At 41.5% G+C, this 22,676-nt stretch overlaps 1 protein-coding gene across 2 annotated transcripts in view; it reads right to left on the reverse strand.

The window, feature by feature from the left end:
* The window catches only part of GPC5 (glypican 5), a 769,104-nt gene extending 754,497 nt beyond the window's left edge, over positions 1 to 14,607 (reverse strand). For both annotated transcript variants that reach the window (XM_075138505.1, XM_075138510.1), the window contains exon 1: positions 14,375 to 14,607. In XM_075138505.1, coding sequence (XP_074994606.1) covers positions 14,375 to 14,534 — 160 coding nt within the window. In that variant the 5' untranslated portion in view covers positions 14,535 to 14,607. The remainder of the gene's footprint in view (positions 1 to 14,374) is intronic.
* Between the last annotated feature and the right edge of the window lie 8,069 nt (positions 14,608 to 22,676).

Below are 22,676 nucleotides of genomic sequence, written 5' to 3' on the forward strand. Positions count from 1 at the left end.
GCAATTTTACAATTCTTTGCAGTACTTGTTTTTTCTTAGAACTCCAATTCTGCTGTTCCAGGAAAGTCTTTTATCTTCATAAAGAAGTTTCTAGCCAGCATGACTTATGAAGACAGAGTGCAGGGGGGACAGAGGTCACTTGCAAATCTAAGACAAGAGAGATTTTTCAACCCAGATGGATGAATTTTGAGGTGTCTGGTACATCGTTACAAACACTGCGGCTCAAACTTAGATTTGGTAACTAATATATGCATTAATTTAAGTACAGCTGCATCGGGACTCCACAACGGAAATATCCCATTAAGAGAATATTTTTGTCCTAAAAAGATGGCCTCAAAAAATAGAAGCTGAACAGTTAGGCAAAAATTCATCAATTCATCTAATCAGACTAACATCGGGATTAAATTATGAACTCCAATGTTAAATGATAAAACCTCTGGGCTATTAGAAACTTTACTGTGTGATATGTGTTAAATTCATGTCTGACCTTGCCCAAAGCCTGTCTTTGTCAAGAAACACGCTCAGCACCTACTTAAGAGACTGACACAGAAGTGAATTCAGAACAACCCTGAGCTTGGCTTTTCCTCAAAGCTGCATCAGTTTTATGGAGACAAAAACACTAAACGAATTATTTAATTTCTAGATATTAATTATATTTAATTAATATAATAATTAGTTAATATAATAATTAATTTAATTATATTTAATTATATTAATTATATTTAATTTCTAGATATATTTCTAGAAGATAACCCACTGCTCCTATATTATTCTAAAAAAGGTCTCCCCGCTCTTCCTGCAATGTGCTCCTTCAGTTTACCGTTAGTGCTGAGATTCCTCATGATGGCTTTGGCTTCCAAAGCCTTTTATTCTACCAGACACTGGAAGCAATCATTCTCAACATGCTCCTCTCGCTTCCAATTTCACAAACAGCCTGAGAACCCCGATCCAGCCATCTCATGTACCTCTCTTTCATAATATAATTATATATTTATATAAAAATACAAATCTTCATTTTCTAGCACAATTCTCAGTAATTTCCATATTTCTTGATTTCATACTTTTTAAGTTTAATATGCCTAACTATCCTTATTTTCTTCTTAACCTCAGAAAATTTTAAGTAGCATTATAAGACCCCAACAAATCTTTCAGAATAAGAAACACAGCAGTAGTTTGAACTAAAACTAAATGACAAAAAGGAGGATAAATTAATCTAGATTAATTTTACTAAGCATTGTCTACATTAGGACTTTGTGTTCTTCTTCACAAGCTGAAAACACGATTACGAAGAAAACAGAACTATGCGGTGTCACACTGAAGCCTCACGCACTCTGCTACACTTTTCACAACTTGTTTCTCTGCAGTGATGGAGTATCCAATATACACATTTTCCAGAGATGAACTTAGACAAAAAAGTTAGCATATCAATATGGAATACATTTTCAAGGCCACAGAATTAATGAATTAATAAAGCATAGAAAGTCTTAAAAGCAGAAAAACTTGAAGGTTTGACTGTTAATTTGCAGGTGGAACATAATGAATACACTCAAGTCGGTTTTTCAGGGCTAGGTCAGCTATTTTAGTATAGCTGAAGTGAAAAGCATTAAGAATCAGAAGGATAATTAAAAAAAATAAAATTAGACACTTTTGTACTAACGTCATCAACAAGAATTTATATTTTCTAGCTGTTCTCTAGGGGCACGTATGCAGAGATTGATCACGGGCTTTATTGACTATAGTTTTGAACTAGGTCTATGATCTTAAATACTAGCCTGAAATATCAAGTATATCTTTTTTAGAGCATCACAGAAGTGTTTCCATGGTATTCAAAGTATTACAAACAACTATTCTGACTTTCTCTATGACATATGCCATTAGTTTATTAAATGAAGAAGCGAGGTTTGTAAGTGGCTGGAGTAAGTTTGATCCAAATGGAGCACAGACAATGCCTTTTCTTTTCTTTTCGTTCATGACATCTGTAAACATCCTCTGCTTTTTTTTTGATTCTGTAGTTTTTTTGTGTGGGTGTATGTGTGGGTGTGGGGGGATACAGCTATATGAGATTGGCAGTTAGCTAAATTGCTTCAACTATTACTGAAGAGCCAGAGTAAAATTTTTGGCTTGCTGCCCCTTAAGGAAAAGGATGGCAACAGCCACAAGGCAAGAAAGACAACCCAGCAAAAACCCAGCTAATGAAGCAACCCTTCAAAGTATGCAGAGTGCTCACTTGAAGCTGATAATTCATAACTTGTGATGTTCCCACTGCTTTTTTTTTTCTGCTTTGAGTTGTGTGCAGAAGGGCAATGCACAGTAATCAGAGCCCACCAGTAGAATCATAGAATCATTGAGGTTAGAAAAGACCTCTAAGATCATCGAGTCCAACCGTCAACCCAACACCACCATGCCCACTAAACCATGTCCCTAAGCGCCTCGTCTACACGTCTTTTAAATACTTCCAGGGATGGTGACTCAACCACTTCCCTGGGCAGCCTGTTCCAAGGCCTGACCACTCTTACAGTAAAGAAATTTCTCCTAATGTCCAGTCTAAACCTCCCTTGGCGCAACTTGAGGCCATTTCCTCTCGTCCTATCGCTAGTTACTTGGGAGAAGAGACCAACACCCACCTCACTACAACCTCCTTCCAGGTAGTTGTAGAGCGCAACGAGGTCTCCCTTGAGCCTCCTCTTCTCCAGACTAAACAACCCCAGTTCCCTCAGCTGCTCCTCATAAGACTTGTGCTCCAGGCCCTTCACCAGCTTCGTTGCCCTTCTCTGGACACGCTCCAGCACCTCCATGTCCTTCTTGTAGTGAGGGGCCCAAAACTGAACACAGGATTCGAGGTGCGGCCTCACCAGTGCCGAGTACAGGGGCACGATCACCTCCCTGCTCCTGCTGGCCACACTATTTCTGATACAGGCCAGGATGCCGTTGGCCTTCTTGGCCACCTGGGCACACTGCCGGCTCATGTTCAGCCGGCTGTCAACCAGCACCCCCAGGTCCTTTTCCTCCGGGCAGCTTTCCAGCCACTCCTCCCCAAGCCTGTAGCGTTGCCTGGGGTTGTTGTGGCCGAAGTGCAGGACCCGGCACTTGGCCTTGTTGAACCTCATACAGTTGGCCTCGGCCCATGGATCCAGCCTGTCCAGGTCCCTCTGCAGAGCCTTCCTACCCGCTCCCGCCCAGCTTGGTGTCGTCTGCAAACTTACTGAGGGAGCACTCGATCCCCTCATCCAGATCGCTGATAAAGAGAAAAGGGGCTCCTGAATTTTAACCTTGTCAGCACCCCAGTGGTGGGATCTCATGAGAATTTCATTTGTGATTTCTTCAGGAAGTACAAATTCTGTTAGGTAATTATAGGTCTGGGCTCTGCCTGGCCCTGGGCACCTCTTAGCTGTGGGATGCAGCAGCACTCCCCAGGTACGGGGTCCTCGCGTGCGCGCTGGCCACATTTCAGCTCCATACTGAGCTCCAGGCCCTTGACGTCCCCCTCCAGCACAGGGGTAGGAAGATTCAACCATACAGGCTACAAGGGAGGTGGGGCAGACGCCGGCCAGTGGACGAACAGAACTACAGGGTCCTGCCATGCAACTTTCATACAGCCTCTCTATTTCCCCCTCTCTCCTTGTGTAATTTCAGGACTAGTACATGCTTTGGTTTAGTTGTTATTGTGGCAAAGATTATTTCACTGATGTTAAAAAGGGGAAAGTGCTTTAGTTTAGCTTCTAGAGTTGATTAAAGTCAGCAACATTAAATACACACAAAGATATCATGCTTCTTCTCTGAACCCCTTCCCTGAAAAAGTAAAATCTTAAACCATATATCCTCCTGATTGGCTTTAGGCTCTATATTTCCTGATCAGAACTAATTTTTGTTCTTTTTGACCTTCATTTGAGAACACATTTATCACAGCAAGGTTATTATGTTTAAGTCAATTCTAATCCTAATGCAAAATAAAAAGAGGAAAAAAAAGAATGCCATGTTATCCTGTTGCTATCCTCACTTATAACATACACCAATTTGTTTTACTAGCAACATAAAAGCATTCATATTTTACAGGCTGAATCAGATTAGTTAGTAAATTTTTAGAGGTTTTTTTCTTTTAATTAAAAGGTACAGATTTCTTAACTACAATTTTTCTCAAATTTTATGTAAAAGAGAACAAGTAAAGCACAATTTTGGCATTATGTGTCATGTTCTAATTTAAGTTAATGATTTTTTAATTTTTTTTTATTTTTTGATTTTTTTATTTTTATAATTAATTAAAATTAATTAAATAAAAAATTAAATAATTTTATGATTATTTAAAACTAATTTCATTTATTCCTTTTAACGTAACCTATTTATTAATTTAAGTATGAAATAAACAATTCACCACCCTTGGCAAAGCAGCCACTTCAGGAAAAAAATTTCACCATGAGGATGGTCAAACGCTAGAAGAGGTTGCCCTGAGAGGTCACGGAGTCTCTACTCTCGGAGACTGAAGACAGTCCTGAGCAACCTGCTGTAGCTGACCCTGCTTTGAGCAGTGGGCTCCCCTGAAGGATCTCCAGAGGTGCCTTCCCCCCTCAGCTGTTTGCCATCTCTGACAACAGCAGTTGCTAATACCAGGAAGGTGCACCAAAACCGCAGAACTGCCTGAGAGAGTCATTTGCCCAGAACTCATCATGCTGAAGAGGAAGATGACCATTAGCTATATCAAACATGAACTGGGGAATTACAAGGTTTTTGAAACAAAGGAGTGACCTTGGCAAGGAGAGATGGTAAAGAGGCAGCAGCAGCTGTCACAGGGGGTCTGTCCCTGCCGGCAGTGTCCACCCACGGGGCACCCCGACCCCTGCCCAGGCCGGGCAGCGCAGCCTCCCCATGGGGCGCCGGGAGCAGCCTGCACCCAGCAGCAAGCTGGCAGAGTGGGGGCAGCACCCAGGGACCCCACCTTGGGGTGCAGCGACACCTCCTTGCTGGAGGGTGCATCAGCGGGGCGTTGGGAGCAGCAGGGGTGCACACACAGCTGGGCAGCCCTGTCTCCCGCAGGAGGGGCGCGCACCCAGGGGAGCCTGCACAGCCAGTGTGGGCGTTGCATATAACCACGATGGGGAGAAGGGACTAGAAAGTTTTGGAATTAGTTAAAGAAAGGTGCTTAGAAATTTGCAGGTGTTTATTAACATTTTGTGTCTAGTACTGTGTTTATCTCTTGTATTACTGGTATTGATCCTGAATGTATAATTAACTGATTATCAGGTGTCTTTAACAAACCAGTGAACCACTTTCATCCTGATTTGTCTTAGACTGCTTGTACTGATCAGTTTTTCCCTTTAAGCATCACACACAGAGCTCTGGCTTTTATGACCATGGGCCCCTCTTTAAGGAAGGAGGATTGTTAGTGTCAAACAGATCTCGTCTTTCCAAGCGGAGTCAGAGCAACTTCGCCAAGAAGCTGGCGAACCTGGCAAGGCGGGCTTTGAAACAGGCATGTCAGGGGGATGTTGGTAACAGTTTGCAAGCAAGCACGGGAAGGGAGGTCAGCGGTGGCAAGTGCACGTGACCCAGAGATGGCTGCGAGAGCACGCTCAGGAAGGATAAAGCAGGTTGAAAGAGGACTCACCTCCAGTGCAGGTACACAAATGCACACAGCCCACGTGTGAGGCTACATTGAATGTAATGGTACCTGGCCCACTGAGTTGCCTGGTTATGGACTATTCAGTATAAAAGAAATGGCATGCAACAAGAAAAATGACAAATTAAACAAACACAGACACACAAACACTAAAAAGCAGGTGCTAACAGGGACAGTAACCAAGACCAGAACTTGTCAGCCACTAAGTGATGGGCTACAAAAGAACTCGGAACCTTTAAGAGAGGGTCAGCCTGAACATTGTAACTGATGAGGAAGGGAAGCAAGACAAACCTGAGTCCTGCTGGATACTTAGGGCTGTGGGAAACTTATTATGCGATATCATAAGGGGCTTGTGGGACTGTACAAAACTTCTTATGGGATGCTTAGGGTAAGAGCCAAAGGTGGGGAAGAGGTGGGATGAGAGGAGAAACAAGCATGCAAAAATAGAGGGGAAGGGGGGGATAAAAGGCATTGGTCACGTATAAGCAAGGCCAGTTAGTACACTTGCTTCACTGAGCACTGCACCTGAGCACCGTGGTCTATCCTATCTTGTTAATAAACCCTTTTCTCTTAACGAACTTTTATATATAATTTCACTCTCCGTCCTATTCATGAGTGCTGCAAGATCTACATAGCAGCAACTGGAGAGACCAGGGACTATGTACATGCTTATTATTTTTGAAAGGCTGTTAACCCAGTGCAAGTCCCCAGTGACTGAGAAAAAGTAAATGTTGCACCTACCTTCAAAAAAGCAAGAATGTAATTGAGGGAATTGCAGGCCAGTTGGTCTCACTTTGTTACCTGTATAGCAGGTCTGATAATTCAGTGTTAGACTTCTACGTGTCCAGAATTATTTCTAGGTTTGGAAATGAGGTTTGGAAAGTTTGCCTTCTACAATATGACATAATCTTTACAATTCACACTACTCCAGACAATACTACAGTGGATGAGTACTAAGCTCTTCAATAAACTTATTACACAGTCTAGAGACAAAATAATTTAAGAAATAAAAATTAATCTGAAAAGGCCAAAAAAGGAAAACTCCCAACTAGAAATATTTTGCTTCCCTTACATCACTATAGTCTTACAGTTTTCTGATAAGTGACTTATTAGAAAGACATTATACAATTTTGTGCATTACAGAAGTCTCCCCAATAAAACTGCTCAATCTTCAAACTTCAGCACAGCTTGTATATGGGCCCAAATGCCAGCAGGAGACCTACAATTACTCCCAATGAAGAATAGAGCTGTGTTGAGTTTGCAGAGGGTTTTGTTTTGGTTTACGAAGTATTTAAAAACAGTAAAAAAATACCTCACTAGCATGTATATAAGATAACCTACCTTACCCCCCAAATCTTAGCAGATAGTAACTACATATAAATGTCCTCTCTCTACTTGGAACTGAAGATTTAAGAAGGAAAACTTGGCGAAGTGTTATTATCAAGTTGCCTCAAACGCAAATAACATTGTGTTGCATATTGCATCATTTTAGTCAATGGCATTGTTGTATAATAAACCATAATTTCATGATCAGAAGTGTGTAGCTGAGCTGTCAAACCAAGCAAAAATTAGAACTTGTGAGTACTATTCCTCATTCTCCTACTGACTTGATATGTGTCTCTTTCACAAGTAAACAGTAGCTTTATCTCTTAGAAGCAATGATCTTTTTCCTACGAGGTTCAGAAAAGCAGATCTTGCACAAAACCTTTCTGTCATTTTTCTAACATGTACGACCTTTCAACTACTACATTTTAGTTATTAACAAATAATATACACAGCATCTGCTCACATGCAGTTCCATATGTATATAGGCACAGACATGCATAATACTTGTTTAGTATTAAAATTAAATAACCTAAAGATTAGCTCTATTACCCACACTGTGCTTAATATTTTAAACAAATGCTAGGCACTACTTAGCTTTCAAACCTTCTGCACTTTGCCTCTTGTAAAGCAGGAGCTAATATGAAATTTTATCTAGGCTTATTATGGGCTTTAGAATAGCTTCAAGACAACATTTAGACTTTTAGCAAAACTCTAAAATAATAATGAACATTTGTTTATGGTTTTAGCTGACTCTTCAATATTCTTTTATTCCCTTGATTTTATGGTAAATGTTTTTTTTAAGTAGCATCTTTTTAACATGGATATCATTCCCAATCCTAAGGGAACTTTGTTTTATACTTTAAGACTGCTAATCACGTACATATAAAGTACAATTTATTGACCTATTTCTGTTCCAGCTCATTAAACACAGCTGCTTTCAATGGTCAGGAAAAAGTAACCAAATACAACATGCAAGAGAACCCAACTGACTGAAAATGGAGTGGTTGCTCAAAATCCACAGAGTGGCTTTCTAGTTGTTTCTTTATAGAGCTCCAGAGCAAGGAACAGCTTATGGATAATGTTTCAAAAGAGGGTATGTAAACCAGCAAGTGAAACAGGTAGTTCCATTTCAGTACAACCAATGTTAAAAAACCACACACTTATTTTCTGTGTTTTCACATCTAAAAATCTTCCTATCTTCCACAAGAATTGTTTTGTCGATAACCAATTATTTTTAAATGCAATGAGAAAACATTTTCTGCTCCAATAAGGAATATTGGCTCTTTTCAGTACCAAATTCTGAAGGCTCTACACTGCAATCTATTTTTAGACAAGATCACAAGACATGAAGAAGTGAAATAACTTAGCCTGTAATAAATATATAGTAACATAAACAGTTATAGTATAGGAAAGGTTTTATAACCGAAAACAATCTAGATGGGTGTAGAAAAGATAGTTCAGCAAGAATAAAATGTAATTATTCTGAGGTATAGGTTTACCTATTTCCAGAAGATCTGGAACTGATTTCAAACTTTCATTCATGGTCTCAGCCGTACAAATCCATACTTTCAGTGCCTTGAGATAAGCGAGTGCTGACAGGATGAGGACGTTAATTACCAGGAAGAGAAAATACCAGATGTGTGGTAAATTTCTGCCTGTCTACTTAGGCAAATACTTCCATGAGATCAAATCTAGAGTCTGAAAAATCCCAAAACAGACCTAGGATTGTCACGATAAACAGTCTTTTAAAAGGCATTTCAGTGCCATAGGGCCTGGAAGCAGTTGCTCAAACCTGTGGTTTATTGCAAAATGGATTTGCAACCTGTATCAGACATGAGTCCTTCTCATGCTCACCCTTTAATATCTGTTAACTCCAGACTTAACATTAATTGCCATCATTATGATTGCTGTAAAGTACTTCAGCATTGCTAAATAAAAGAGGCAGGGATCAGCCTCGAGCACCTGGCCCTGACTGTCCACGCTGCTGAACTATCACCTCACCTCTTTCTGTGGGTCTGTTCAGATGGCGCCAGGATTTCTCTCAATGCAGTGGCCAGTTGCACGTTTAGAGATGGTGAATCCTACATATTGCTTTCAGAGGACACCATAGGCAACGCTGTAGTACAGGTTTGGCTCTTTCCTAACATTCTCTAAGATCATCCTCCTACTAGCAGGCACTCTAGCAAGGTATAGGCATCCCTCCACACACCCACGCTACAGCTCGCAGCAGGAAACGTGCATTCATGTTACACTACACTCGCCGCCTGAGAAAAGCCTTCCTATTTATAAGACTGCTTGAATTGCAGTGGAAGGGAACCCTAAAAATCCACAGTGCCTTGGCATTACAAAATCCAGAGAAGACTCAAGGGCAAACCCCATCTAGTGAGGACAGTCAGTCCCTTCTACAGGATACCAGCCTTAAGCAACATAGACATGAGCCAATCTACTCCGCTCAGCACAAGAACCAGGAGTTGGTCCCCTGTCCTCTATTTAGCAGTATGGACACCGCCTTTCAGGTCATCCCAGCCAGACCAAGTCCTAAGGCTACTGAGCACTGCTGACTTCCTAGAGAAGTTGAAATATGGGAGATAGAGATGAGGAAGCTGCTACAAGTTGAGCCCATTTTTTTGTTGGTGTTAATCTCAAAATGTTTTAAGAATTGTTTCACAGTGATCGTTTCGTGGATCCAGAGGTGAAATACTACTTGCATCCAGGAACCAACAGTGCATGTTCACACACACAAAAAATTATGCTATAGGCAACAGTCTTTACAAAAACAGATGTGATATAATGAACATCAATAACTGATATGACAGAGCAGCTCGCTTTCCATCTCTGTCTAAATTCTTTTCCGGAGATCTGAATGTCAGTTAGACAAATAGTATAACTAGAAATGCCCCTGCCTGCACACACCAAAAAGAAAAAAAAAAATTCTTGATTTGACTTCAGATAGAATCAAAAACCAAAATCCAAATTACCTGAATGTAAATCATACTAGAAACCCAAATTAAAATTCAAAGATGATCTTGGAGTTGCATCAAAGTAATCTGATCTGGATTTTAAACTGACTTCTATTGTTACTTCAAGCTGAATTAGCAAGAATATTTTTAACTTGGATTAACAAAAGAGTATTACACACCAACTTTTTCTGAGATTATCTCATCCTTCAAGCGTAGTTTGTCTCATTTATTCAATTTCATATGCATAACGATGCTCTATCAAAAAGCCTTTGCAATAAAATTTATACTAATCACAGAGTCTTCACTCTTTGTTATGCTGCTTGTTCTCACAACTGCACACATGCAACCCAAAGGTTGCTGAAAGGAAGCCTAGATTGATCCCGGGGGCTGGGGGGGGAACAAATCAACAACCAAAAAAACCTGCTGAGAACTTGATAAAATATCTCCAGCATTTTTTTCCCCACTTCATCAGGAACTGTTTGATTCTACAGTTCCAGCAAACATAACATTTTCCAGAAAGCCATGGAATTCAGCTTTTTGGTGCAAACAGAAGCCTAACCGTTTGTTCACTGATGTACCTGCTGGAAGCCCTTTGTCAAGAAGGCAAGGGTGGCTGCTTTACTGTTCTATTCTGCTGTTCTACAGATTCTGAGAGAAGGAAATCAACAAAGAAATCTTATTTGCAACAGAACAAGGAGAGTTGAGAGCTCCCATTTAACCTGTCTGAAAAATGAGCAACTGCAATCAGCTAAAAGCTCTAGCTTTAATAGCATATATACTAGTGGAATTCTTCAAGAAAGTTGTTTAGGTTACAGTACCAGAAATTGAGCATAGGAAATAGGAACTAAAAAAAAAAAGTATTTTGCAGACAACAATTTTTTTTTCAAATAATCCAAGTCATATATGTATACACAAAAATAGAACTAAGAAACCCAAACCTTTGAGGCCTTTTTATATTTAATTCATGCTTTTCATATTGTTTGATTCTCCATACATTGAAAAGGCCTTTTAGGATTTTTAATCATTGAGGTTTTTCTGTACAGTCCCAACAACACTGCACTTGTTACACAGAACCAGAGAGGAAAAAACAAAGTACTTTTGCAACTAACATTTAAAATCAGTATGAAAGTGATAAATGTTTCAATATAGGATGAGATGGGTCTGAGCATAAGTCTGTACTATAGTTCACAAATCAATGCTACAAAAGATTGAGCACAGTTAGTCAAGTTTCTTCATTGCTGGGGGGTAGCAATAAAAACCTTGGTTTTGTTGAAGATATTCATTTATCTTTAATATTAGTTACCACTTTCAACACCATGATATCCTCTGTTACGTGAAAGATAACACAAACTCAAATTTGTGGTTCCCATATCCCTTAAGATTACCTTTGTGCATATATCTGGCATTTTTGCATATGATGACAGAGATATTTTTGTTCCTTTGAAGATACATGAACTACATACAATTGCTGCAAAACTAATTATATAAAATAATGCACAGTTTTTTGAGCTAACATATATTCAAAATACGGACACATGGCAGTCCCTGAATGAAACAGAATTACAATTTGCATGATTTACTGATATAAGGCTGCTTAGTTTTCATGACCACTAAGAAGAGGAAAAATACAATTATGAATGCTACCGTCTTTTATTTTAATATATGCAATGAAAACAAGGCCAATATAAGCCAACTTCTTCCCTATAATTTTACTGACTGTAGAGGTAGCCTTCCACCGTACACAAATCCATACACCAACTAACATTCCCACTCTTCTTCAGCTAGTGATCCTTCTCCACGTTAAAGGCATGGTTCAGCTTAAGACATTTAAATGCAGGTATCCTTATACAAGCTAGGCCTAAGGTACCATCAGAATAAAGAAATGTAGGCAATACAATACAGGCAAAGGACGTACGCAGCTCACTCTGAAGTTGACACCAAACATTTGATAGCTGAATAGCTCCTAGATGCCACCGGCTGCACTGACCGCGCAGTGCACTTGCCCACAGGGAGCATCTGAGATGCCAAGGGTATCCCGCCCGCTGCCGTTCCAGAAAGACGCGAGTCTCCCAGAGGTATCCCATCTGCCAGCCCCATGGGGATATTCCAGAGACTGTAGGGAAACTCAAATGGTCCCAGATGTCTACATTTAAGCAACTGAATTAAGCCTTATAAAGGCAGCTTTGACACCTATTTTCACAAGTGGACACCTACAGAAAGTGTTTGTGTGTGTGTGTGTATTACACACAAACACATTTCTAAGTGCCACAGAAAAGGTTTTAAAGTATTTTTCACTTCTTGCCTCAAAAGAAGGCTTAATATAGAAGATCAGTAGCAAAAGTGACATTTCTTTCCTCTTCACATTATGTTTCCAGCCTACGAATATCTTTAATCACACCTAAACCTTCTAAAATACTCATTTAATCCCCATTTTCTTGTCATCTCCAATTCTGAATGAATTTTACTGTTCGCAATTATTTGTTTCGTGTACTGCTGAGATCAAAGCTACTCAGAGCGAGAACTCTGACGCTTGTACTCAGCTCCTTGAGGGGTGGTGTTTTCCAGGCTGCCCACAGCAACGCAATTCCTTCAAAGAGTGAAAGGTTGCTGACCAGGCAGCTGTACCGCACCTCCTGCTGACTGCTGCTTGCAGGGGCAGCAGCAGAGAAACAAATTATTTTATTACTCTTATAATTCAAAACCGGCTTTTGCTTCAGGAACAGGCAATACAGAAAAGTCAAAAGAAGAAAATGGGAGTGGTGTTATAAAAATATTATAGGGGAAGGGAGGAAATCAGAGAGCAGGGCAGAGGAAACATACATAAGGTACCATAGTTCTTCCCTCTTGAGGCAACATGTTTCCTCCCTATCCCCAGTATACAAGTGAACGTATGGTATCAAAATAAATGACAATGGCAGAGAAAGTGTAATAGTTACACTAGACTACGGAACGAGAAGAACATAGGTAAATTGATGCCATATCATTTATACTGATATTATTCACACAAATAATCAACACAAAAAATTTAAATCCCTGACTGGGCTTTGACTCAGATTTCACCTTCCAGACATCTTCATTTGCACTGTACCTAATCATGCTTTCCAATTAAAGTGTTTATTTTCTTTTTAGTGAGGACAATAATAAAATCTTTAGCTAAGGACAATGTAAGAAGATAACGCATGTTGTCAAATGTACCGGTAACCTAAATATAGTACTCCGATTTGTAAACTGCACACAGCAACATTAAGTGTGTTAAGTTTAGGATTATCTGTTATGTTTGAAATGAGAGTCATAAAAAAAGCTGTATTTTGAAGTGATTCCTTTAGGAATAAACATAGTATGCCTTATCTCAACTTGCAGAGTCAATAAAAACTACATAGATTATCTTAAAAAAAGGAAGAGGCTATTGATATTTTAAAGTGAGGGGGATGTTAATTCACCTTTTGTTGCATTGAGAAGTCATTTTCTGTCAGGAAAGCACTGGCTCACATTTACTAGTTAACTTGTCATCTAAACATGAACACACTTTACAGATATGTGTGTAAAAAAAAAAAAACCTATATACCCATTCCAACCCTATATCCCTGACCATGAAAATATCTGCATTTTAATTTTGTGATTAGCACAACTGAAATCAACTGAGGTTCTCACGAGGCTGGAAACAACCCCCAAATCTAAGAAGGGACGCTTTATTACATACATGCTTTGTCACGTCATTTGGTATCCGCTTAAGAAAAGTTTCATTGTTGATATAAATGCTAGGATGTACTCAAATTGCCACTACTTAAGACATTACTTTCCCGGCCATTCTATTCAGCTACAGCTACAGGCAGACATCCAGTAGAGAAAATGTGCAGATCCACCAACTGCAGTGGTGTAAATCATTCTCATTTCACACAAGAGTAAGTCCACCAGCCCAAGACGCAGTTCGGTGGCTCTCCCCTTCCTTCAGGGTTTGCACTGGCACCGATGCACCTGTGCCCGCCCGCGGACGGCTGAAAGCTGGGTGACCCCCAGCTCAAGCTGGCTCGCTCGCTCTCCCCTCCGCGCCGCAGGCGATTCGGCATGGAAGCGGGCGCAAAGGGATTTTAGGCAGGTGTCCGGGTGCTCCAGTTTTTGCAGAGCCCGCACCCCGAGAAGAGCATTTTCTCTCTTGAGGAAGGGGCCAGGCATCCCCTCCCCCGCCACGAGAAGGACCCCATCCACCCCCGGTGTAGCTGCGGAGCCAGGTCCGCCCGCAGGCTGCCCGGCCGCAGGGACGCGGGCAGGGGCGACACGATGTGCCCAGCGGAGCTGCAGCTGGAGCCAGACACCGCCGGCCAGACCCGCTGCCGCCGCCCGCTAATCACCGCCAGCGGCACCAAATTCAAACCCGCCATCCCCGCACCCGGGCGGGGCAGCCCCGGGCGAGCCGAGCGGCCAGCCCCCGGCGCCCGCCGCTCTTTGCGCCTCCTGCCCCCCGCCAGCTCTTCCTTACCTGCCCGCGGGGACTGCGGGACGCCTCCGAGGGGGCCGAGCTGCCGCAACTGGAAAACTTTCTGGACGCCCTGGCAGCTCGGCGGCGGCTCCGCACCCCCCGAGGCGGCAGCCAGGAGCAGGACGCCGAGGCCGAGGACGCTGAGGCTCTTCCCCTCCATGGCCCGCCGGCCGCCGCCAGCAGCCGCAGGGAGCGCGGCCCAGCCGCCCCCGAGCCGCCGCCGCCGCCGCCGGGCCCGCGTCCGCCGCCGCGGGGGGAGGCTGCCAGCGCCGCCCGCCGCCCCCGCCGGGACCCTCCCCCGGCCCGGCCCGGCCCCCCTCGCACGAGGAGGGGCTCCCCGGCACCGCCCCGTCGGGGCTTGGAGATGGGCACGGCCCGTTTGGGGAGGGGAGGAGAGCCCACGGACACCCAGGGTGGTGGGGGTGCGGGGTGGGGAGGGGAGACCCGCAGGGAAAGGAAGCGATGCGTTGGTGTGTAAGCAACAACCCCCAAAAAGCACCCAAAAAAGAGAGACTTAAAACAATTTGTAGTGCTTTTAGGAACTATTTGCAACAGGCTCACAAACTGGCAGTAACATACACGGTTCAGCTTGGCTTCAAATGCTAAACTTTTGCTTTTCTGACAAAAGTCTCCAAGAATTCATCTATCTTCAAGAGGTCTTCAAAAATTTCAGTTTTCTGAGGCAAAAGTGACAAAGGACCAGTTTACAAAACCCTCTCATGTCTGCAAGCCAAAGCCCAATGGTATCTGTCAGAACAGCCAAGGAAGCAGCTGGGACTCATCAGGTTATCTGTTAGATAGCTTCCTTGATGCCAGAGTTAAGAATCCCCTCCATGCACAAATTTAAATGTCACAGCTTACCCCTGATAGCTGGAAATTGTTCTCAGTCCGTTTTGAAGCTGCTGGTGGTCATTCAGCACTGTACCGCATTACCCTAGCCCAGCTTTCACTTTAAAATAAATCTTTCATCTATGGCAGCAATTTCAACACAGGACTGCAAAAATAGCTCTAAGTGTGAATTATTCTATGCATCCATCTGAATACGGGTAACAAATTGACACATAAGTTATTAAAACTTGCACGAGAGATCAACCCTTTCTCTGCTGAGCAAAGCAATAAAAGAATGGCATTACATTACCCAGTCTACTGAGTGACAACTTAGTTCCTAAGAAGCAGAGAGGACTAGTATTTCCCTTTTTTGAATCATCTATACTCCTAGACTTGGCAACTTCCTTCTGTCAGTAAGTTCCAACATATATTATATGAAATGTCCTTTAAAAGAATTTGTTCTACTGTTCTTATACTGTTGATGTATAAAGGGTGAACACAGATGACAGGTTACAATCTTCTTGATAAAGCAAACTACAGCAAGAGACATTTCAGGCCTTTCATGAGGAAAAAAAGAGGAAAACAGAACAGGGAGTCCCACTGCAAATAAAAATACTTGTTTTAGATAAAAAATAGAAACAATAAAACATGCAATACCTCGTGTGGAAGCTGGTAGTAGGCAGCGAACCCCTTGTCAGTCAGTAAAACACTCTTTCTCAAAGAGAACGCTTATTTTTAAATATTGAAAAATATCACTGGGGAAAGCAATCCGAATATGGGAGCCAGAAAATGTAGGAACTTATTCAGCAACTTGAAGATGGTAGAGGAAGTTCTGCGAATCATGAAATGCCAACCCCAACACCTAGTACAAGACGTGCAGCCCTCACAATAAACATATGGAAATGAAGTATTAGGAGACAGGGAAAAATTCTTGCAGGCTAGGAAATACAGACAAGTATTCCTACTTTAAAAAAAAAAAAGTTTCTCATTTACCACACAACTGTACAGAAGTTTGCCAACAGCAACAGATCACGTTGGAAAAACTCCAGAACCTCATGGCTTTAAATTGAATCGGTACTTCCTTCCATCTTCCACTAGTAGCAATTCGGAGAAACTTCTACCCTCCAATTCTACAGGCTAAGGGAAAACAGAGTTTTTTGGTAAAAAATTGAATATAAATGTTTTAACTAGCTCTTTCAAGATGAGGAAGATTCCAGTTTAGTCCAAAAGGTGGGGTGGGGTTTTTTTTGTTGGGGTATTTGGGGGGTTGGTTTTTGGTTTGGATTTTGGTTTGGGTGTGTTTTGGGTTTTTTTGTTTGTTTGTTTTGGTTGTTTTTTTTTTTTTTTTTTAACTTTAGCACAGATACTGTGGAAAGAAATAATTAATGTTGGTTTAATTATGAGATTTAATTTAATTTTCTTGCAGGTTTTATGCTTCAAAGCTTCCCTGATTTTAGTGTTAAAAACGTGTATTTTAGCTAACAAGTTTCATAAATCAAATATTCTAGAAAAGATTTCTGCATATTTGCAACCATATGCAGAAGAAAGGGACTACTCTGATTTTAACACGAGAATATACATACATGAACTTGATGAGGGAACATCAACATTGGCTACAGACTTGTCTCTTTTCTTGACCAAAGCCTTGACATGTGCCCTTGGTGGCTTCTCATGGATATCTAGCTGTCAGCTCAAGATGACTAAAGAATACCACTTCCACAAATTCTCTCTTTGCCTCCTTTTCTTAATCATCATGAACTATATTACCGGAAACGCTGGCACAGTACTTGAGGAGGTTACACCTTCAACTCATCCCTCTGAATCACATCAAGCCCAAATGAAACCTTCTATTATTTTTGGCACACAGCACTAAGTTTCCTGCTCATCTACATAGATGACGTTCTCCTTTGGACTGTCATCTTGTAACTACTGAAAACGCTTTACTTGGCTGTGCCATCTTCCCTGTTTGTATCCTTTCAGAGAGTTACTACAAAAATAACCTTTCTGACCTGTCACTTTGACCGCATCCACTTTTCTCACATTCTTTGCCATGTCAAATACAAGTCGCTTGGCTTCAGTTGCATATCTCTTTTCTGCTCCCATCTCAGGATGCAAAGGGGAGTTTCCACTTCCAGAGGATACTGCACCTATCTCCATCTCCAACTTCTGAAATCATCACATACTTTCATGCTATCTCCTATTTTGTCTCGTATCTCTGAAAGTAGTTCAAACATCCATTAAGCTGCCTCATTCTTCTATGTCATTCTTCAAAGCTTTCTTTACTATGAGTCTTTTAACTATTATTTTTATACGTATCACAGCAATTAAGGAAGTTTTTCATTAAGAACACAGACTCTTATGTTGACTAGTATGTTCGCATCATGGCCCAGAGGCAAATTCTACCCATCTATTTCTGGTCTAACACATGCCCTCTGTATGCTCTTGGTTCTGATACTACCCTTTTGCTTTTTATACAGCTTTGAACAGAGCAGGGATCCTAACACTCAAACAGAGCTCCTTGAAGTTACAGCAACAGCACAGGGAAAACAAAAACCAACAAACCACCAACTTTTTCTTCAGTTATACAGAACTATTCCACAGTTAGTATGGTAAGTAAAAGAAAAAGGTCCTTTTATTTTAGGTTGAGATAATTAAGCTAGTAAACTAGGACCAAAAGCTACGCATTTGGATTTGTAACACCACCACACTGTTATCAGTGACTCCAGAAACTTACAGTGAGGCCAGTAAAACTTCACACACAACTCTAAGTTTAACTCATCTAAGGGTCCATTAACTGCAGTGCTGAAGAAAAGTTGATACTAGTATTACAAAAGTTTGAGCTGTATTTGGAGATGAATTCTCAAAAAGCGTTTTTTTTTCTTCTTTTAAAAAAATGAATTATGAATTTTAACTGAAAAATCTTTATGAAATCTTAATGAGAAAGCAGGATTTTGTTTCATTCTTGCAATTACGAAGAATTGTCAGCTAAGACCTCAGGTAGGGACAGATGAGAGAGACAACACTGGGGAAGTAGTTGCAGGCCACAGAGGAAGCATCATAGACCATCATCAGCATTGCCTACTCCCGCCTCAAAGTGCATAACAAATACTATTCTCCTATTATCCTATACGCCAATCTAAACTTCAGTTGCTGCTTCCCCCAGTGCATTATGGCCCTATCATCCCTTGCGTCCCAATTCTCTGCCTCTGTGTAACTCCTCGCACCTTCTTCATCTTCCCGGTGAAATCCGCAAATCGCTGTTTGCCAGAAAACCGCTGGCAGACCCGAGAAGCGTTACTGCTCGTGCCACTATCCGGTAACCGCGCCTGCCACGCTGCTCAGCCGGGTTTGCTCCCGCCGGATCCCAGCGGCAGCCGCCCCCTCTCGCCGCGCGGCTCCCACTCCCGCCAGCAGCGCCGCCCCGCCCTCTGCCGCCCCCTACCGGACCGCAAGCGTTCCTCCGCGCCGGGAGAGACCCCCGCCGGGCAGGGGCAGGGGCAGGGGCAGGGGCAGGGGCAGGGGCAGGGGCAGGGGCAGGGGCAGGGGCAGGGGCAGGGGCAGGGGCAGGGGCAGGGGCAGGGGCAGGGCCCCCCCCCGCCCCCCGAGTTATACCGCTCGAAGCTCTCTGCATTACCGCCTTTGCCCTCGAAGTGAAAGGGAAGAGGTTTTAAAAAAGCAGACGCTGCACCCTGCCTGAAAAAGAGCTTAGCTTCTTTACAGTCATTCTATGTTCAAGCATTCACTTCCGAGTACTGCATCCAGAATGTAATTGCACATATATTTTCACAAAGGTTTTATTTATTTAATAATTTATACTTCAAGCATAGCTCAGCAGCCAGCGATTTACTTTGAAAAGTACTTCTCCTTACTGCTAGGCACGCTGTTTCCATGGAGACTTCCTCAGATACTCCAGTGTGAACATTCTTAATCTCTTGTTGTCTTTTCATCAATATCACTTGTCTTCTTTGCAGGATAGTTAACTCAGGCCGGTACAATTAAGACATGATCAGAAAGAACACCTAAGAGGGAATGCCCAGTAGAGGAGACTGCAGTAAAGAAAATCAGCAGCTTCTACAAAATACTAGCACATAACACAGAGGAAGAATCTGTTGCGTAATCGAAGAAGTACGGTTCTGCAACCTGATCCTAATATGAAAGAAATCTACACTTTTGTTATCAGTATCAGTTTAGCATCATCAGTATTAAAAAAGGCCAGACTTATGCGGGTATTTAAATATTCTTCTTTGAAGCATCAACAAAAGGTCAACACAATTTCGGTCATCTCTAAACAGACTACACAAGGGGGTACCTCTTCTTTTCCCTACATGCCACAAAGGAAGTTTTTCACATTTTATAAACTCAAATTCAAGTTTCATCATGCCTAGAGATGTGAATTAATTTCCCTTAGTCCATATCTTAGTCCACATCCATATGTTCACAATATTTTTACATCATCAGAACAACGATGGCCCAGGAGACCCTGCAATCAGAAACTATTTGTTCAACAGAGGACCAGGCACCACCTTAGTAAGTTAGCAGGTAAGTCAATATGCACATGTATAGACATACCTACTTGTGAATGGAATCACTCACAACTTCTGTTACTATTCCTCATGCCCCTGCAACTTGGGAAGCATTTACTCTTAACTCTGTAGTTGATGCCCAGCTTCTCAGTTTTTATTGGTGGGTAAAACACATTAAAAACTAATCCTAAGAGGTATAAACCACATGACTTGCACCTAAACAGATGCTTCAGCTTCTGCAACTGGACCAAAGTGTTTATAGTGTACCAGCTTTTAGCTTTTTGTCTTTTTTACCCAAGCAAGTGGGGGGACACAGAAACATCCAAAAATATGCAGTCCCACAAAAAAAAAAAAGAAAAAGAAAAGAAGTCTTTATTGATTCACTAAGTTCTGAACAACTGTAAATCTCAGAAATACCTGTTTTGCCTTGCAACTGTATGTGTAAGTCTTACCTATACAAGTTACAAGCATACACATTCATTCTACTTAGAACAGCAAAAAAGTGAAAAAATATGCCTCTTTGAACACTCTACTAAGACAATATAACCCAAGTTATAGCATCCTTCAGAAGTTCAGACCCTACCTTACAGTAGCATGCCACTTCTACAAGTCATACGCAGTCTTACAAACTGATACTCAAAGACAAAAGGTGTCTATGTTCTTTCTTCCTTTGTGCCCCTGCAGCCCTTAACATACAGCTACCCCGAAGAGCAAAGTTTGAAGACACTCTGTTTGCCCATAGTGTTATTTCAGTCCTCATAGAAAAACTTTACGCACAGAGGTACAACCCTTGCTGGTGTTTCTTCCTTCAGCTCCCATGTTTTTCAAAGTGTGGTTTATTGTCCATAGAACAGAACTGAAAATGACTCTGCTGCAGCTCTCAAATTTAATTCTGCACTGAGTTTTTTGCCTTTAGGGATCAACTTTTTATTTCTTCCTAACTTTTCTCCACTGAGTCCTAGTTCCCAATTCATGCAATGTAATCCAGGCAGTTATAGGTGCCTGCTTCACTGGCACTAAATCCAGAATTTAGTCATTTCTAAATCAGGGCAAACCTAGGCACTCCCAAAAGTCAGTAAGGGCATAAGTTTCCATCAGTAATGACTCCCAGGCACTTATTTTTAGATCATTAGTAGCTACATGCTACCAGTGTTGACCAGATGACCTGCCTCACCATTAGGTCCCACCTGAATCGACAACCTAAGTGAAAGAATGCCTACCAAATCTCGAGTTCAGACCAAACGGCAGTAATTTGTTCACATCTTATGTAAATGTGTATTAAAGAAAACGAATGCAGACACCCTCATTTTCTTTAATACCATTCGCACATTCAAGATGCATGTGACTGGCTGCCTCTGCTTGACACAGATTCAAACTTTCCACACCTCTCCCAGGTGAGCATGTGAGATATTAATGTATTTTTAAAGTGATAAGGCTACGCAATTAAGTCTCTGAGGTTATCCCAACATGCACTGTAATAGTTGTAGCAACCGGTCGGGGGGAGAGAAGAACCTCAGTCTACCAAGTTGGGGTACTGGAAGGAAGGAAGGAGTACTGAGCTCCAGTCTCTTTCTACAGATGATCAAGTATTTCATCTTCAAGTGCTAGCACTTATCTCTTTCTGCATTATAATTCATAGAATCATAGAATCATTTAGATTGGAAAAGACCTTTAAGATCATCGAGTCTAACCATTAACCTCGCACTGCCAAGTCCACCACTAAACCATGTCCCTAAGTGCCACATCTACACGTCTTTTAAATACCTCCAGGGATGGTGACTCAACCCCTTCCCTGGGCAGCCTGTTCCAATGCTTGATAACCCTTTTGGTGAAGAAATTTTTCCTAATATCCAATCTAAACCTCCCCCGGCACAACGTGAGGTAAAATACAACCATAACTTTCTATTGAAAGGCTGTTGAACCTCCCTACCTACCTCACATGCTCTTTTTATAGATCACTCTATATTTAGCAAGATGCAATTTCTATCAGTACACAAAATCTTGAACTTGGGAATGCAATACACAACACAAAAAGTCAATTTCCAAACCGTACATTTCTTAAAAAAAAAAAAAAATCACACTGCATAATGATATTAATGCCTATCTGCCCATAACAACTTGTTAATGGGTATTTCTCTGGAGTTATAGGTATGAGATATCAGAAATGCCCCAGTTACAGAAAAAGCTTCAAGTGGAAATTGGATTACTTTGGGTACCAAACCCAACCACCACATAACAAGGTTTCATGAAATCTGCTGCCCCTGAACTACTTGTGAAGCTATACTTCAAGTTTACTTCCCACTTTGTATTAAACAGATAAACGAAACTAGTGTATGGAAACAGTTAGCCCCAGGTGCTCATTAAAGGGAAAAGAAAAAAAAAAGGAAAAAAGGGCTTAAGAAGATACTTAGACCCACCAATTTTCATACTACACCTTACTGCCACCCAAAGAAACTATGTTTGCTCTTACATAGGAAGAAAAGCTTTAACAAACTGGAACCAAACTGCTCCCTTCTAGTGGCATATCCTGGATGAGGATCTCCGAATCGTGCGTTGTTTCCTGTACTGCCAATAGCATTAACATACAATTCATGGAAACTGTATATTACATATGAGTGACTTAGAAATCCATTGTAGGAACAAGAAGTAGACATTGCCGCCTGTAAATACTTTGAGAGGTTAGCCTGCTATCTACCGACTGTTCCAGAGCACTGTAAGGACAATACAAGCATGTAAGTTTAATCTTATGGCTTAGTACTACATGGTTTCAGTAGAATTTATGAACACTTAATACCTTAAAATAATAGAAATCTTAGGAATAAGTAGGCAAAAAGTGAACAAAGAACATATTTGGAAAGTGCTTTATAGGCTTAGAGAAAAAGCTAAGGCAGTTCTCTGGTAAATACTGTACCTCTAAGTACATTCCAGCCTTGTCTTCAAGTGCAACTCTT

This window comes from Calonectris borealis, chromosome 1, assembly GCF_964195595.1.
Source record: "Calonectris borealis chromosome 1, bCalBor7.hap1.2, whole genome shotgun sequence".
In the NCBI taxonomy this organism is placed as follows: domain Eukaryota; kingdom Metazoa; phylum Chordata; class Aves; order Procellariiformes; family Procellariidae; genus Calonectris; species Calonectris borealis.